Below are 17,202 nucleotides of genomic sequence, written 5' to 3'. Positions count from 1 at the left end.
CAAAAACCGACATCAGTGTGTAAAGGATATCACCACATGGGCTCAGGAACACTTCAGAAAACCACTGTCAGCAACTACAGTTCATCGCTACATCTGTAACTGCAATTTAAAACTCTACTATGCAAAGCAAAAGCCATTTATCAACAACACCCAGAAACGCCACCGGCTTCGCTGGGCCCGATCTCCTCTAAGATGGACTGCTGCAAAGTGGAAAAGTGTTCTTTGGTCTGAAGAGTCCACATTTCAAATTGTTTTTGGAAACTGTGGACGTTGTGTCCTCCGGACCAATGAGGAAAAGAACCTTCCGGACTGTTATAAGTGCAAAGTTCAAAAGCCAGGATCTGTGATGGTATGGGGGTGTATTAGTGCCCAAGGCATCATCTGTGAAGGCACCATTAATGCTGAAAGGTACATACACGTTTTTGAGCAAATTATGTTGCCATCCAAGCAACATCATTTTCATGGACGCCCCTGCTTATTTCAGCAAGACAATGCCAAGCCACATTCTGCACGTGTTACAACAGCGTGGCTTCTTAGTAAAAGAGTGTGGGTACTAAACTGGCCTGCCTGTAGTCCAGACCTGTAAAATACGACAACGAAGACAGACTGTTGAACAACTTAAGCTGTACATATAGCAAGAATGGGAAAGCATTACACCTAAAAAGCTTAAAAAATTGGTCTCCTCAGTTACCAATAATTTACTGAGTGTTGTGAATAGGAAAGGCGATGTAGCACAGTGGTAAAAATGCCCTTGTGCCAACTTTTTTGCAATGTGTTGCCGCCATTAAATTCTAAGTTAATGATTATTTGCAAAAAAAATAAGTTTTTCAGTTCGAACATTAATTAAATATCTTGTCTTTTCAGTGTATTCAATTGAATATAAGTTTAAAAGGATTTGCCAATCATTGTATTCTGTTTTTATTTACGAATTACACAATGTGCCAACTTTACTAGTTTTGGGTTTTGTATTTTGTAATTTCTCTTTGTCGTTTTAGCTTCTCGAGTATGTACAATGAATACATTCACTACTATATACAGTAGTGTATTCTGAGTATTAATGTATAGTATCTGTTTTTATATGTTTACAGACTCATATGTGACTGCCCAACATGCTTTGTCTCAGAATATCACCCAGTTTGAAACGGCGGCCCTTCCTCAGCCCACTTTTGACCAGCAAGCTTTAACGCAAGGTGTGTTGACAAAAAATGTTAACGTTTTTTTAAGTTTTTGCATATTTAAAGGAGCCATATGTAAGAATCTGGCCAGAAATAGTACTGCAATCACGGTCAAAATTCTGTAGTACCCTCCCGCTCTCCCTGACTAAGGTTGCCAGATACGCAGCCAAATCCAGCTGGATCGACTTGGCTCCTCCAAGAAACTTCAAACTTCCGCTGGGTTTAGGTGCTGGGACCATAATAGCTGAATAGACAAGCGTTTTGTCAATAACAAAACTCTAACATCACATTTTACACAGAAATTAGACTATTTTCAGGAAAAAGTATGTCATGCCTGCGTACAATATCAAACACATGGCAATCATATGGTTATTTTCAGTACTATCAGAAAACAAAGACTAAAACAAACTACAGCCAGCTCTAGCAATGGTTATACTGGTGAAAGTAAATAGAGCATGCTTCAGCAGCCTAATGTACGCCCCAAACTAAAGAGGAGATATTTTACCAAAGTATCTCTATAGGCTACTGTTTCAAACCTTTCAGATTGCCATATAACTTGGTGCATGTAGTCCACAATATGCAAACACAAATGAGGAATTATGTGATTTGACTGTCTCCATACGTTTCATAATTGCCATTACAGCCGTAATAAGAAAATGTAAATGCCTTACTTACCTATCAAGGAGGAAATTAGCAAGTTTGGCGTCAGATGAAAAAAATCGTCTCCATCTTTAAAAAAGGCATCCTCAATACAAATCCTCGTTTTGTTCCTGGCTTTGTCATGAATAAGTTGAGAATCGCAATGAGGCATTTTTGATTTACTAAGGTCTGACATGTTTAGTAACTTTACCAGTGGCAGTAGCTAGACGAAGTGGGCGGTGCGTACCTGGCAACCTGGATATGACACAGACTTTCTAATTGGTTAAAACGGTGGAGGGCGGGACATTGAAATTAAAACAATAACAAGATTTCGAGGCTGTAAATCTCATTTTGAAATGAGCATATCCCTGCTGAACTACTGTAATCCATTATAGAGGTATTCGAATGATGACTGGACATGCAATTCTTACATGAGGCTCCTTTAAATGTGTGATTTGTGTGTGTTCCGAAATGATTATTTAAATGAATGATTGTAATTACTGTATTTTTCAGACTACTTAAATGAATGATTGTTTTTCGGACTAAAACGCGCTCTTAAAATCCTTTAATTTTCTCATAAATCAACAGTCCGCCTTATAGATTGGGAGGTTGTGAGTTCAAACCCCGGCCGAGTCACACCAAAGACTATAAAAATGGGACCCATTACCTCCCTGCTTGGCACTCAGCATCAAGGGGTAGAATTGGGGGTTAAATCACCAAAAATCATTCCCGGATGCGGCCACCGCTGCTGCCCACTACTCCCCTCACCTCCCAGGGAGTGATCAAGGTTGATGGGTCAAATGCAGATAATAATTTTGCCACACCTAGTGTGTGTGTGACAATCATTGGTACTTTAACTTTAACTTTAACCCGGTGCCCCTAATGTACGTATTAATTCTGGTTGTACTTAACGACCTCAAAGCAATGTTATTTTGTACATGGTGTAATGATAATTGTGACTAGTAGATGACTGTCACACATAAGAGATATGTGTGCACTGCAAGTTGACACCTCTCCAATGAATTATGCTAGCAAGTACCCTGACGCACGCAACACCAAACCTTTGATGTTTCATTGAGAATATAGAACATTACACACAGCGCTCAAAAATATGTCAAAATGTTTTAGTGCGACTTTGGTAAGCTACAAAGCCGCAATGCTTGATAGAATTTCTATAGTCAGACGTACTGTGCTTCAACATACGGGTATTATTATGTGTGTATAAGGTCCCCAAGATAGCACCTTTTAGGAGACATATTATGTCGCAATTTGTTGCACAATATAATGCAAAACCAAATTTTCTTACCTATTGGTGCTTGCTGATGCAAATTTGGGATCTGTATAAGTCCCGAAAATTTCCGCGCGTCGGCCATTGTCGTCAATAAGCTCCTTCTTTTTCTCTATCCTCTTGTTGTGGGGCATTCATCCTCCGCTGTTGCCTTGTCTAATATAAAGTAGCATACAGTTCTAACTTATATCTGTTCGTAGACTCACGTTTGGAAGTACTAAAAACTACCGCTGCATCAAAGATGACGGGGAGAAGACGCTGTCGAAATGGAGCCACATAAATAAGACCGCCCACAAAATGGTGCATCCTGAAGAGATGGTCAGAAAGCGTCTTTAGATGGTCTGTAAAACATAATCTATGTAACATGACCCTTTAATGCGCCTAATGGTACGCCTTTTGGATGAAAATAGACCTGCTATTCGGGAGTGCGCCTTATAATCCGATGCGTCCTATGGTCCAAAATACAGTACGTTAGTTTGGACTCATCTCAGAATACTGACTTATTTTGCTAAATTTGCATATCTGCAATGCCCTTTATTGAGTAAATGTATTGCATTAAGAATGTGCATATTTTAGTCCGTTTACTTTGGATTTTGGATTGTGCAAACAAAAACTCGATTTGACATGCGTGGGTTCCCCCCGGGTCTCCGGCTTCCTCCCACCTCCAAATACATGCACCTGGGGATAGGTTGATTGGCAGCACTAAATTGGCCCTAGTGAATAAATGTGAGTGTGAATGTTGTTTGTCTATCTGTGTTGGCCCTGTGATGAGGTGGCGACTTGTCCAGGGTGTACCCCGCCTTCCGCCCGAATGCAGCTGAGATAGGCTCCAGCACCCCTCGCGACCCTGTAAGGGACAGGCGTTAGAAAATGGATGGGTGGATGGATTTATTAAAGTGTAATTAGAAAGCTGACAAGCCAACAAGCACTTTGAAAACATAGTTGCTATTACTTATAATGATAATGTCCCCTATGCTGCCAAGAGCTTTTACTCTCAACTATTTTGTGTTTTTGTATTTAGTATGCAAATTTCCAGTTATTCAATGTGGGCTTCTACAGGCTTTGCAATGGCTGAGTCGAGTTACAACCAGGGCCAGTTCTCCACTGTCCAGCAGCTACAGGATTCCAGCACCCTTGAGTCCCAGGCCCTGTCCTCCAGCTATCACCCACCGAGTCTGCTTCATGATCCCAATGCTGAAGTGGTGAGTTTTGGGTTAAATAAAATGTTGCTCCAGTTCAATTCTGTGTCACTCATGCATTATATTTAAAAGGAACTTGTAACATCGCTGCTCATACACAACCAAACATTTTCAGATGAACTTCCTTGATTACTGCTAGCCTGTGTTAATCAGTGTTAGTTTAGTTTATGTTACAATACCAGTGTGTATCTCATCTTAATTTTTACATTGGGGATTTGAGAAAAAAACTATTATAGTTCTAACACATGTATTACAATTAGCTTATTTTTAAAAAAGATAATCCTTTAAAACAGATTTTTATAGTTTAAGTTTTGGTTTTTTGCTTGTATTTAGACAAACGGGCTTCTTCAGCAGAACAGTCAGGAAGACCTGCAGCTGACCACCGAGCCACAGGAGTACCAAGAAGACAGTGAAGACAACATCAAGCGAGCATACAGGTTTTATTCTGTTCTATAGTATTATTGGATTAGGTTCGGCATTGACATGGCTCAGGGATGGTAGGCCTGCTAGTGCAGCGGTCCCCAACCACCGGGCCACGGCCCGGTACCGGTCCGTGTATCGATTGGTACCGGGCCGCACAAGAAATTAAAAATAAACGGTTTTCAAGCGTTGACCGGTACGCAGCTACAAAAAGGTTGGAGACTACTGTGCTAGGGTATAGAAATTATTAGGGTTGTCCCAATCCAATATTGATATCGGTTTGATATCAAAACAAGAAACAGAATACATCTGCTTGAATCGATTCTTTCCAGTGTAAGCTTTCCGATACAAGCAGTTGATCGAGGAAATATGCTAGCAGCTGATCACCGTGCTCGAACTGGATTAATCGCGATCAAGGATCACAATCATCTAATCGCCCAGCCCTCAGTAACAAATATGACAGCGTCATTAAGTTTACTGGTCATGAGCTTAATGTAATGAATTATTGTGACCATTAGGGGTTGCCGAAAAACGAATTACCACTCCACTTCAACTTAAAAACTGCATAATTCTAGTCCAGCCGGTTAATAATGAATAAGTGAGTGCTTTTCATACTTCATACCACTATTGTCTGAGTAATTTCACTTGATCATCTTTTTCTAACATTCCACACTGCAATATAAAAGTATATACCGGTACTGTATAATTCTTGCTAATATTGTATCAGATACTCAAGGATCCAATATCAGAAATGAAAGGTTGTATCGGGACACCACTAGAAATAACAATCCCTTAATTGATTGGTGTTTGGACGAATGTGTGGGAGTAATTGCTGATCATTTGTGTTACTTTCGAGAAGTAGCCTAGGAGCCAGAGATGCGATGTTTTCCTGTTCCACACACAATATTGTTTACTACATAATGTGGAATTGAGTGCAAGAGAGGAAGGGCTCGGAAGGTTACGTGTACAGCGGGCACAAAGACACACACATACACTCGCACTCACAGAGAGACAAGAAGGGAAAGGAGTTTGGATAATAGTGCAGACAATAAGAGAGGGAGGAACCTGCATTACCCCGTAATGCTGAGATTTTGTTGTGCAATTCTATTAGCGTATTTGTGGTTCTCTAATTAAAAGTTTATAAAATATTATATTGTACATACAATCAGTAGTATGATATGTTTTTAACTTTTGGAACAAAGTGGCTTTTGTGAGTTAATTTGCGCACGTAAACAAAAAATGTTGTAATTCCAATTATTTTAATTGCAACAAGGCAATGAGTTTGTTTTGTTTTGACAACTTTTAAATTGAAGCAAATCTTTTGAAGAGCATTGCTGATATAGAGGAAATGTGACTCTTTAAGTACCAGTACTCTTCTAATGCTTTCTCTCTCTCTTTAGGTGCAGTTGGTGTAACAAAGGTTTCAAAAAATCTAGTCATTTGAAACAGCATTTGCGTTCACACACTGGAGAGAAACCATATAGATGTCCCCTCTGTGGAAGAGCTTTTGTGTCAGCTGGGGTGCTCAAATCCCATCTGAATACACATACAGGTAAGCGTGCTACACAGGGTTACATGTTAAATTGCAGGTGTTAAAATGTTTCTACAGTACCTAAAATTTTAAAAACCTAAACCAAATCAATGTGTAATCACTTTCTAATGTATTTAAATTGTAACATTGGCATATTTATTTTCCATTTCAATGTACTGTACCTCACTGCTTTTACAGTGATTTGAAACATGTTATTTCTCCTCTGGAAAAATATGTACCTGCAATTTATTCAGTCCAATTCAGTTTAGTGTCTTCATAGAATGAAATCTTGTCTTTTCAAATGTATTTGATCCTAAATGAAAGTTATGGTTGTCAAATATATCAACTAATTTTCTTGTCTTTATATCTTGTCAACTCCCTGTCATCCACCACTTTAAGGAGTGAAGCCCTTCAAGTGTAACATTTGTGACGCCTCATTCACGACCAATGGCAGCCTGAACCGCCACATGATCATCCACGCCAAGTCGTTCAAATGCTCCGTTTGTGACGAGAGCTACAGGACAAGCCTGCTGTGTAAAAAGCACATGAAAAAAGAGCACACAGTAGAGGACAAAGGTGAGACAACAAGGTCTTTAATAATGTTGATATTAAAAAGAGAAACCAATAATACATTATTTTCCGGACTATAAACCGCACCGGTATATCATTTTGCACCCATTGCATTTTAGAAGAAAAAAAAATGTCATACATTTGCCGCACCAAACTAAAAATTGCAAATAAATAGCGGTACGTTGTGGAATGAGATATTTACATAGAAAATGTACATACCTCAATTGTTTCCAAACGGTGCCTGTTACACGGCGATAAAACGGCTGATTAAAACAAAATAGAAAAGTAATTGTTGTCTTTATTCATCCTTTATGAGATGGATAAGATTTTCTCTTTTTTCAGTAAGATTCTTCTTTCCTGTAATTTGTAAACAATTTGAGTTTGAACAATTTCTTAAACTGGATCTTTTAGTACATTCTTTGCTTCATCCATTCCATAATTAAACCATTAGCAAAGAAAGATCCATAGATTAGCCACACTTTTGCACAAGTCGGAGGTTTCAAAGTTTGGCATTTTCCAATATTTTGGTTACCTATTTAGTATATAAGAGAGTTTTGGACCACTGTAAACTATGTTTACTATAATCCATCCATCCATCCATCTTCTTCCGCTTATCCGAGGTCGGGTCGCGGGGGCAGCAGCCTAAGCAGGGAAGCCCAGACTTCCCTCTCCCCAGCCACTTCGTCCAGCTCTTCCCGTGGGACCCCGAGGCGTTCCCAGGCCAGCCAGGAGACATAGTCTTCCCAACGTGTCCTGGGTCTTCCCCGCGGCCTCCTACCGGTCGGACGTGCCCTAAACACCTCCCTAGGGAGGCGTTCGGGTGGCATCCTGACCAGATGCCTGAACCACCTCATCTGGCTCCTCTCGATGTGGAGGAGCAGCGGCTTTACTTTGAGCTCCCCCCGGATGGCAGAGCTTCTCACCCTATCTCTAAGGGAGAGCCCCGCCACCCGGCGTAGGAAACTCATTTCGGCCGCTTGTACCCGTGATCTTGTTCTTTCGGTCATAACCCAAAGCTCATGACCATAGGTGAGGATGGGAACGTAGATCGACCGGTAAATTGAGAGCTTTGCCTTCCGGCTCAGCTCCTTCTTCACCGCAACGGATCGATACAGCGTCCGCATTACTGAGGACGCCGCACCGATCTATACTATACTTTAATGTTCAATTTATATCATTCTGATATGTTTATCATAACTGATTTTTTTTCTTATCGTAAATAAGTTTAGAATGTTTGCGAAAGTTTTAGGTGGTGTAAAGGTATTTAAAATTGCAACGCATGTGTATACTTGTGCACAAACTCCTATATTGTTACAGTTATTGGTTCGGAAGGTATGGAAGTGGAGCAAGAGGATGAGGAGGAAGAGGAGGAGGAGGACGAAGATGAAGGGGATCCAAAAACATCTAAAAGAAGGGGTACGGAAATCATCACTTTTACGGAGGAGCAGACGGCAGAACTGGCAAAAGATCCTGGTGAGGAAGCATCCGTGTCAGAGAGAATCCTTGCCCAGTCCGCAGCGGAGAGGGATCGCATCAGTGAGATTAAAGATAAAGCAGTGGAGCTAGAAACAGAGCCCAAGTTTGCCAACTGCTGCACTTACTGCCCCAAAAGCTTTAAGAAGCCCAGCGACCTTGTCAGGTAAGGATCCTTACATTCCTTAGTATTTCATACGTTATATTTATAAAACTAATTTCAACTTGTTATAATTATTTCGTGTATAGCAATACAGTACATAATATACTAATCTCATACTGCAAGAAGAAGCATAAGAGACAAAAGCTTCCTGTTTGTGCTCATATACATATCTGTGTAAGGCCAGGTTCTAATGGTATGATAGTAAAAAACATTCTCACCTTTCTGAATGCCCTGGTTGAAAAAACTTATTTTAAGCCCTGCAACTACAATAAATTTACCCCCTTATGGTCCATAAATATTTTTGTAATATTATTTTAACAAAGAGAGAGATACTTTATTAACCCCCCCCCAAAAAGTTACAAATCAAGTTGTTAATTTGACTGGGTAAAATACATATTTGATCCAGAAGCAAAACTGTGTACATGGTGGAGAAACTCTTGTTGACCCACACAAAGTCCAACTTTGCTACTTGTTGTAGTTATTTTTAGTCCAGTCTTCTATACAGATCATTGTGAAGGTTTTGAGGCTGTCTCTTGTTAACTGGAAAACTCAGTTTTCAATGGCATTATTGTCTGCCTTCTCTTTTTGAACAACTCATTTGTTGCCTTGACTGTATATTTTTAGTTATTGTTCTCGACAACCCATCTTCATGTGTTGTCATCCAAGATTCTATGTATATGGCCCTGTTCATCTGCCCCCTCAATGTCACTGCATTGAAAGTCTTCCTGTACCTTAGCAGAGAAACAGCCTCAAAGCAGAATGTTTTCAAGATCATGTTGGACAGTGTTATGGTGTTCTTCACGTCACGTTTATCGGCAACATCAGATGCACCCGTACATGTGCCTTCTTGAGCAGGAGTATGCTGCAGGATTTCAATCCATCACAGCAAAATGTGATACCTGTGCTCCCATCTCCCCTAAAATAATTACTGCATTTTCCGGACCATAGGTCGCACCGGATTATAAGGTGCACTGCTGATGAATGGTCTGTTTTCGATCTTTTTTCATATATAAGGCGCACCGGATTATAGGGCGCATTAAAGGAGTGTTTCTAAATTGAAAACACTTCCTTGTGGTCTACATAACACGTCAATCAATCAATCAATCAATCAATCAATCAATGTTTATTTATATAGCCCTAAATCACAAAGTCCCATTGTTAAAAAAAAGACGTGTGTTGAAGTGGTTACAATTTGCCAAAGAACGCATTGACTGGCCAAAAAAGAAATGGCGTAATATTTGGGGACTGATGAGAGTAAGATTGTTCTTCTTGGGTCTAAGGGCCACAGACAGTTTGTCAGACGTCCTGTAAACACTGAATTCAAGCCATAGTACACAGTGAAGACGGTGAAGCATGGTGGTGCAAGCATCATGATATGGGGATTTTTCTCGTACTATAGTGTTGGTCCTATTCATCGTGTACCAGGGATCATGGATCAGTCTGAGTACATCAGAATACTGGAAGAAGGCATGTTGCCGTATGCTGAAGAGGAAATGCCCTTGAAATGGGTGTTTCAACAAGACAATGACCCCAAACACACCAGCAAGCGAGCAAAATCATGGTTCCAGACAAACAGAATTCAAGTAATGGAGAGGCCAGCACAATCCCCGAACCTTAATCCCATTGAAAACTCATAAAAAATGCTGTTCATGAGGCAAAACCAAAAAATGCAGAGGAATTGTGGAATGTAGTACAATTGTCCTGGGCTGCAATACCTGTTGACCGGTGCCAGAAGTTGGTGGACTCCATGTGCCACAGATGTGAAGCAGTTATCAGAAACCGTGGTTATGCAACTAAATTATAGTTAATAATTCTAAGGAAAGTTGAATCTGCAAGCCTTTCTTCGTTTATACAGTACATTTGAGTTTTGTAAAGAAATATGTCAACACTGCTATTTTTTTGTTTTATATTTCTTGACTTTCTGTAAAATATTGTCAAATTAAATTACTTTTTTCCAATTTTCTGGCTTTGAAATAGAATGTGCAGTGTCCCCAATGCATTTGTGTTCATTAAAATACAATTTATTTGAAGAATTTTGAGGTTTACTCACCTTTTTAAACACACTGCTATTATTATGAACATAACTATACATTTGATTATTTACATTTGATTATTTACAAACCGGGGAGGTGGGATGTGGTGGGGGGAGGGGGTTAGGCTAGGATTGTAGCTGCTTGGAGGTGTTCTTTTAGTGCGGTTTTGAAAGAGAATAGAGATGCACTTTCTTTTACACCTGTTGGGAGCGCATTCCATATTGATGTGGCATAGAAGGAATCTGGGTTTGACGTGGTTTGTGGAGCTCCCCATGGTGTTGTGGTTATGGCGGTCATTTACGTTCTGGAAGTAGTTTGACGTGTACTTCGGTATCAGGGAGGTGTAGCGAATTTTATAGACAAGGCTCAGTGCAAATCTTGATTTTTAAGCAAATTGCACTTCACAAGTGACAACTTAGAAGTACAACCTAATTTGTCGGGCTGATTTTTTTTTATTCTCTTTGTCTCCTTATGTCTAGACACATTCGAATACACACAGGAGAGAGACCCTACAAGTGTGATGAATGTGGAAAGAGTTTTACGGTCAAATCTACTCTGGATTGTCACGTTAAGACACACACAGGTTAGTGTTGGTGTACTTTTGTTTAATTACATTGTCAATTCAACTTAAGTTCACTTTCTATGTCCTCTAAACTTTGTAGGTCAGAAACTGGTCAGCTGCCATATGTGCAACACATCCTTCTCTACTAAGGGAAGCCTAAAAGTGCACATGCGCCTCCACACTGGTTCCAAGCCTTTCAAATGCCCTTTCTGTGAGCTCCGGTTTCGGACTTCTGGCCATCGCAAAACCCACATCCAGTGCCACTTCCGGGCTAATGGCGAGAGACGAAAATCCAAGCGTACCTCCTCTTCTTCTGGTCAGGCCAGTCACATTCAAGACTCAGACACCGGGCATGCTGGGGCCTCGGATCAAGGCCAGCATACAACATCGACAGAAGCACTTCAGCCTGTGGGGATGCTACAAACCTCCAACGCCGACTCTAATATTTACCTCCCAGCAAACCAAGTGCTGACTGGGCAGTTTGACCAGAATCTGTTACAGTCGGGACTGGTGGGACAGGCAATTCTGCCTGCCTCTATGTCAGGTACGATCTACTTTCACTTTCACACCGTATGCACCGAAGTACGTTTAAGAGTACAGTACTATTAAATTGTCACACTTTACATACATGTTCACTTTTTTACCCTACTACCTCAAATTACAAGCTTGTAATAATAACTGGTTCTGTGACAGAGCTCTTAGCTTTAAACACATGTACCGGTATCTCAAATCAACGTCTCCCATTGAAATGAATTGAAATCTGTTAAATTGAAAAACTGTGTAATTTTAACATGCCTTTTAAAAAGAATAAGTAAGTGTGATAATAAGTATTGTAATTTAATACAATAGAATGTGCTAACAACTACACAAGTTTTATGAAGTAATGTAATAATAATGTATGCTTCTCCGTCAAACATACCATTAGCAGCTCCTCCATAAATATATGATAAATGTCTGCCATTCATATATTTTAACACCCTTGGTTGGCGTTATCGACTCATTCTGCTTCAGTATGGTGCAGTGATACACGCCAGCTGCTTTACCAAGTTAGTGACACGCTCAGTCATGTTTTTGATTATTTCTTTCTTTAAATCAGTGAATATCATTCACTTCTACTCATCACTGTCCTTCACACTCACTTAAAACCTTCCCATGGTTGGAAACCGAAGTTATGTCCATCTCCAGCTAAAAGTTAATGCTAGCGAGAAAGACCAGATGTTTTGGGTGGATCTTACAGGGTTTACTGTAATATCTGCTACACCAACTAATAGCGGAGATGCTTTTAACGCAAATGTTCGCTTGTTTATTAGCCGACAGACAGCTCTTATCTCAAAGCTCTTGTCTTGATTATCTCTTATCTTGATTAACAATTTCTTGAACACATTTTTAAAGGATACAAATACAATACATTTAAATCAAAATAGTTAATTGGGCTGTTTCAATACAGCGTTTACATGCTGTCCGGTGGTAGCTAAATTCCAAATGTATATTGAAAGATACTTGTGCCTTATCAAAGTACTGACAGTGTGAGAAATACATTGGTTAACTTACTTTGTTTCAATGACAGCCAACATTTTAAAGTGATAATAAAACTATATAACTACTACTATATAACTGACACTTCAGGTTCTTTATTTTCAGACACTATAATTTAGCAGTATTAATGCTTAACAGCTGCAGGAAAAAAGTCCACAGAGACTGATATAGAGCGAGGGAAGGGGCCTTATCACTGTGTACTCACCTCAAATTCTCTTCCTCTTCAGATATTGGAATTTGATTGTTGTGAAGATTAGCTTTTATGGGAAACTGCCATCCCCAAATTGCCCCTTTCTTTGTGTAAATATGTTTTTAGAGGGAGTTAATACAAGTTATCTCTCTTTTTTTAAGCCTCAATAACAGCCTTTCACACTTGAGCAGCTAAGAATTTTGTGGCTTGCGTAAAATTTTCACAGGAAGAGAGGACTCTATAGCCATCTTTGACAAAAATATGTCTCCTTCCTAAAAATGCCTTCTAATAATAAATTACTTTATCACATATTTAACATTATGTGATTGTATTCACAATATGTCACATCTAACCATGAAAGAGTACTAATTCAAACCCTCCTCCCCCTTTTAATATCTGGAAGACGATTTCATTTATTTTTTTACATGTTTTGTTACAGTCGTCCCTCGCCACACAGCGCTTTAAATATCGCGGTTTCACCACATCGCAGATTTTTTATGGGTTCTTTTGTATTTTGTACATATTCTACAGCTGAGATAGGCTCCAGCACCCCCGCAACCCCGAACGAGACAAGCGGTAGAAATTGGATGGATGGATTCTACAAGATTGTTGCTCTAAATTAAACTTTTAAACCAAAAAAAACGGCTAATTTAATGAAAAATGTCAATACTGCAGTAGTATTGGCCACTTGAAGAGACCAAATCGATCAGATCCCGCTGTTCAGTATCGTCGCCACTGATTGGTTCAGCCTCAGGCAGCATTACTGTATTGGATTAAAAGTGTGTCAAAGGGCCTCTTACTGTATAATGTTGTTAAATATATATAGAACATAATAAATGTAGTAAAAGGTAGTTTTTTTTAAAATATTAGATTTATGATGCCTACTTTGCGGAAATTAATTTATCGTGATCATGTCCGGAACCAATTAACAGCAATAAACGAGGACAAGGGATTGCTGTATGTCATAGTTCATAATACAATAAACACCCCTACCTCAAATATACTATATTCTAACAGGAATCTAAATGATTCCATAATAGAACTGAAGACTTGCAGTACATGTTATTACTCTTACCGGTACATGGGACCTTGACATGTATAATACAAAATGTATCCAATGTACTCTCATTGCCGTTCTACACTGATCTTATGAAAGCACCTTTATAAATTGCTCTGCTGGAATAAACTTGTCCATTTTACGTGTGTTACAGCTTATTCGGTACATTACGTACGTCAAATGTTGAGTTGAAAGAAAAGCAGCATCGTTATCAGTTTGTATGTGTGTTGTGTTTGTGGTTGCAGGAGATCTGAATGTCTCCCTCTCTGATGGCCTGACCACATTGGAGAGTATTCATCTCCAATTGACGCCTGCCAATCTGGTGTGCCCGAATGTGCAAATCTCTGGCATCGACGCAGGCAGCATAAACAACATCACCCTACAGGTTACACACATCTCTTACTATACGTTGTTCTTGTTGCCAAGCTTCTCACAGCTGCAGCATTACTGACAATTTTAGACTAAATGTAAGAGAACATGCATACGAGTTATATCTAGCAGAGAATTGTGTTGAGTGTAGAGCTCTTGCCTGCATTGACCATCATGTGCTGTGCAGCTTATCTTTGTTTTAAAAGGTAATCAAATCCATCCAATGCAATAAGCTGTGGGGAGCTTTATTTAATTACATTATTTGAATTTTTACAAAGGAGAGAATGATGAATTATGGACCAAATTACCTTTTAAATCCAATGTGTTACCATATTCCATATACGGTCGTAGTATTACTAGTTTGATTATTTGCTGTTTGTGAGTGTGTGGTGGATTGATTTTATTGAAAAATAATGTTTTGAAAAGTGTTAAAATACTTAATGTGTAAAAAGAGAAAATAGGCAAACTTTTAATGGCTCAGTTCCATTCACAATTAGCAATTTGCATTTGAATTTGTAAAATGATTATAAATATTTAAAAATGTGTAAACTGTCGTTCTAGCACATATGCCTGATTATATAGTTACAGTATACATACATAGTTTGCTGTTTTAATTAAACGCTATTATTAAAATAATATTCAATAGGTATTTGTCGTTGTAGGATATGCTTATGTAAGTTATTTCACTTAGGAATATATATATATATATATATATATATATATATATATATATATATATATATATATATATATATATATATATATATATATATACTGCTGCTTACTACAGCCACAAAAGTAGGCACATACTACTCACTTCAGGCTTTTAGGATGAGCTTAAAATGCACTATAGTCGTCCTTGGCAAGGTCGCACTTCAGATATAACGGCTTCACCACGTCGCATATTTTTATTGGATATTTGTTTTACATTTTTTTAAATGTAACTCCTAAATTAAGCATTTTCAAGCATAACAATGACAAAATAAACTAAAAACTTCAATACTACAGTAATACTGGCCGCTAGTGGAGATTAAACCAATCAGAATGCGCTGTGTAGTATTGTGGCCACTGATTGGCTCAGCCTCAGGCAGTATTAAGACATTGGATTCAAAGGGACAAGCGGGAGGAAATGGATGGATGGATTAGAAGACTGGAAAGGTGACTAATGGGTGTTATTTCATGTCTAGAGGGCCCTCATATTGTTGAATAGTGTATTTAGAAGGTTTCAAAACAGTTGTTTTATGCTCTAGCTATTAAAATATTTCATTTATATTTGATCATTTTGACTTCACGGAAATTCATTTATCACAGCCAACCAATTAACAGCGAATTACGAGGGGCGATTGTATAACCTTTTACATGTGAACATGCATATGTTATGTGTTTCTGTTGCGTCATGTCTCTCTTTACATGTTGCAACCGGCTATTGACACTCTCAGCTCAGTGGCCATTTGCCTTTGAGAACATCCTGTTTGAAGTCTTGTAATGGCAATTGTTAGGCGTCGTCTCATGAGGGTTTTCTCACAGATCGACCAGGCACTTCTTCAGCAGACGCTACAACACAGCGGCCTACTTTCCCAGCCTCTAAGTGTCGACACTGGCCTTGTCCTCCACTCCGGCAGTCAGCTCATGTCCACCAGTGACCCCTCTGTGTCGGCAAATGTTGTCATCCACCCCCTGAACAGTCTGACCTTGCAGCCCTCCAACATTGCACCTGCCCAGGTCACAATGGCTGGCCTTTCAGAACAAGACACTGCAAGTATGTTCCCTAACTAAGGAAACAATGTTTATTGAGCTGTTCTAATTTGTCTAATCCCATCTCTCCCAGGCTCTCAGGACCTCAGCCATGTCATGGGTAGTAATACAGGCAATAGTAGTCAGGAGATCACCCTCACAATCAATAATTCCAGCCTGACACAAGCGCTCGTACAGGCCCAGGAAACAGCTTCTGGCACAAACACATCAGGAACCCCTCAGGAGATCACACTCACCATATCAGGTATGTGAGTCACTTTTTAAGACTGCGGACCCCGTAAGAGACAAGAGGTAGAAAACGGATGGACGGATGGATACATTTTGCATTGGTGATCAAAAGTTAATGGAATTGCTTTTAAAAAGTGCTTTTTTTTCACAATAAGAAACAAAAAAAAATTGGGGTAAAAAATATTGCAATTTTATTGTAGGTGTTTTGTTATTTATGCATTGTTTCTCGGGCCTTTTATGAATTGTAGGCCTCTTTGCACAGGCACTTTATGACTTGCACTTTACAGCATATGCATTTTATAAATTAACAGTTGTTTAGGTTACCTATTTAAATAATTTGTAATTGTGAGATGAGGTGTGTAGTTTTGTGAGGGCTCGAGTGTCATGTGTTTTTTGTATGTTACTGTTTTGTGTTGTACTGTTTTCTATGTGAATACATGTTGTTTTATAGTTTTTAGTAATTGTATCATTTGTTTTCTTCCATGTATATTGTATGTCAGGTGGTGTCAAATTATGAACTACGCATGGAAATTAGCTGTGAGCTAAATCTGGTGTACCCATCGATTTCTTGTGAATAATGTATCGTCCACATAGTCCATAAACCAATTAAACAAAAAAATCTGTTGTAAATATGCATTCTTACAAATGATACATGCACTCCATTGTGTTCTATGCATACCATCCATCCATCCATTGTCCACCGCTTATCCCTTTTGTGGTCGCGGGGAGTACACAGTACCAAAAAATCTGCAATAATTGATTTATAATTCCTAATTTCTTGTACGTCTTTGCAGGTCAAGATCTAATCTCGCAGCACGGCAACACCAACAGTGCAGAGATGAACGGCAGCATCAGGCTGGCATCACCGCTCACTACCCAGCCCACCAGCGCCACTCTGACTATTTCTAATGACCACCTTCTACCTCAGAATCCCACCAACACTGGAATGGCTGGTAGGAAATTTGCATGTGTCCGATGTGTGTATTTATATCAATCAAACAGAATTGATCTTAA

General features: G+C 39.2%; 1 protein-coding gene across 1 annotated transcript in view; it reads left to right on the top strand.

Annotated features, from left to right (window-relative positions):
- The window catches only part of LOC133597074 (zinc finger protein 236-like), an 87,179-nt gene that overhangs the window by 49,517 nt on the left and 20,460 nt on the right, over positions 1-17,202 (top strand). The window contains exons 15-26 of the mRNA XM_061949994.1: positions 1,089-1,190; positions 4,162-4,304; positions 4,635-4,738; positions 6,122-6,273; positions 6,652-6,828; positions 8,140-8,461; positions 10,971-11,074; positions 11,154-11,597; positions 14,082-14,221; positions 15,733-15,964; positions 16,034-16,204; positions 16,983-17,141. Coding sequence (XP_061805978.1) covers positions 1,089-1,190; positions 4,162-4,304; positions 4,635-4,738; positions 6,122-6,273; positions 6,652-6,828; positions 8,140-8,461; positions 10,971-11,074; positions 11,154-11,597; positions 14,082-14,221; positions 15,733-15,964; positions 16,034-16,204; positions 16,983-17,141 — 2,250 coding nt within the window. The remainder of the gene's footprint in view (positions 1-1,088; positions 1,191-4,161; positions 4,305-4,634; positions 4,739-6,121; positions 6,274-6,651; positions 6,829-8,139; positions 8,462-10,970; positions 11,075-11,153; positions 11,598-14,081; positions 14,222-15,732; positions 15,965-16,033; positions 16,205-16,982; positions 17,142-17,202) is intronic.

This window comes from Nerophis lumbriciformis, linkage group LG04 (assembly GCF_033978685.3).
Source record: "Nerophis lumbriciformis linkage group LG04, RoL_Nlum_v2.1, whole genome shotgun sequence".
In the NCBI taxonomy this organism is placed as follows: Eukaryota; Metazoa; Chordata; class Actinopteri; order Syngnathiformes; family Syngnathidae; genus Nerophis; species Nerophis lumbriciformis.
This window is presented reverse-complemented; position numbering and strand designations above follow the sequence as displayed.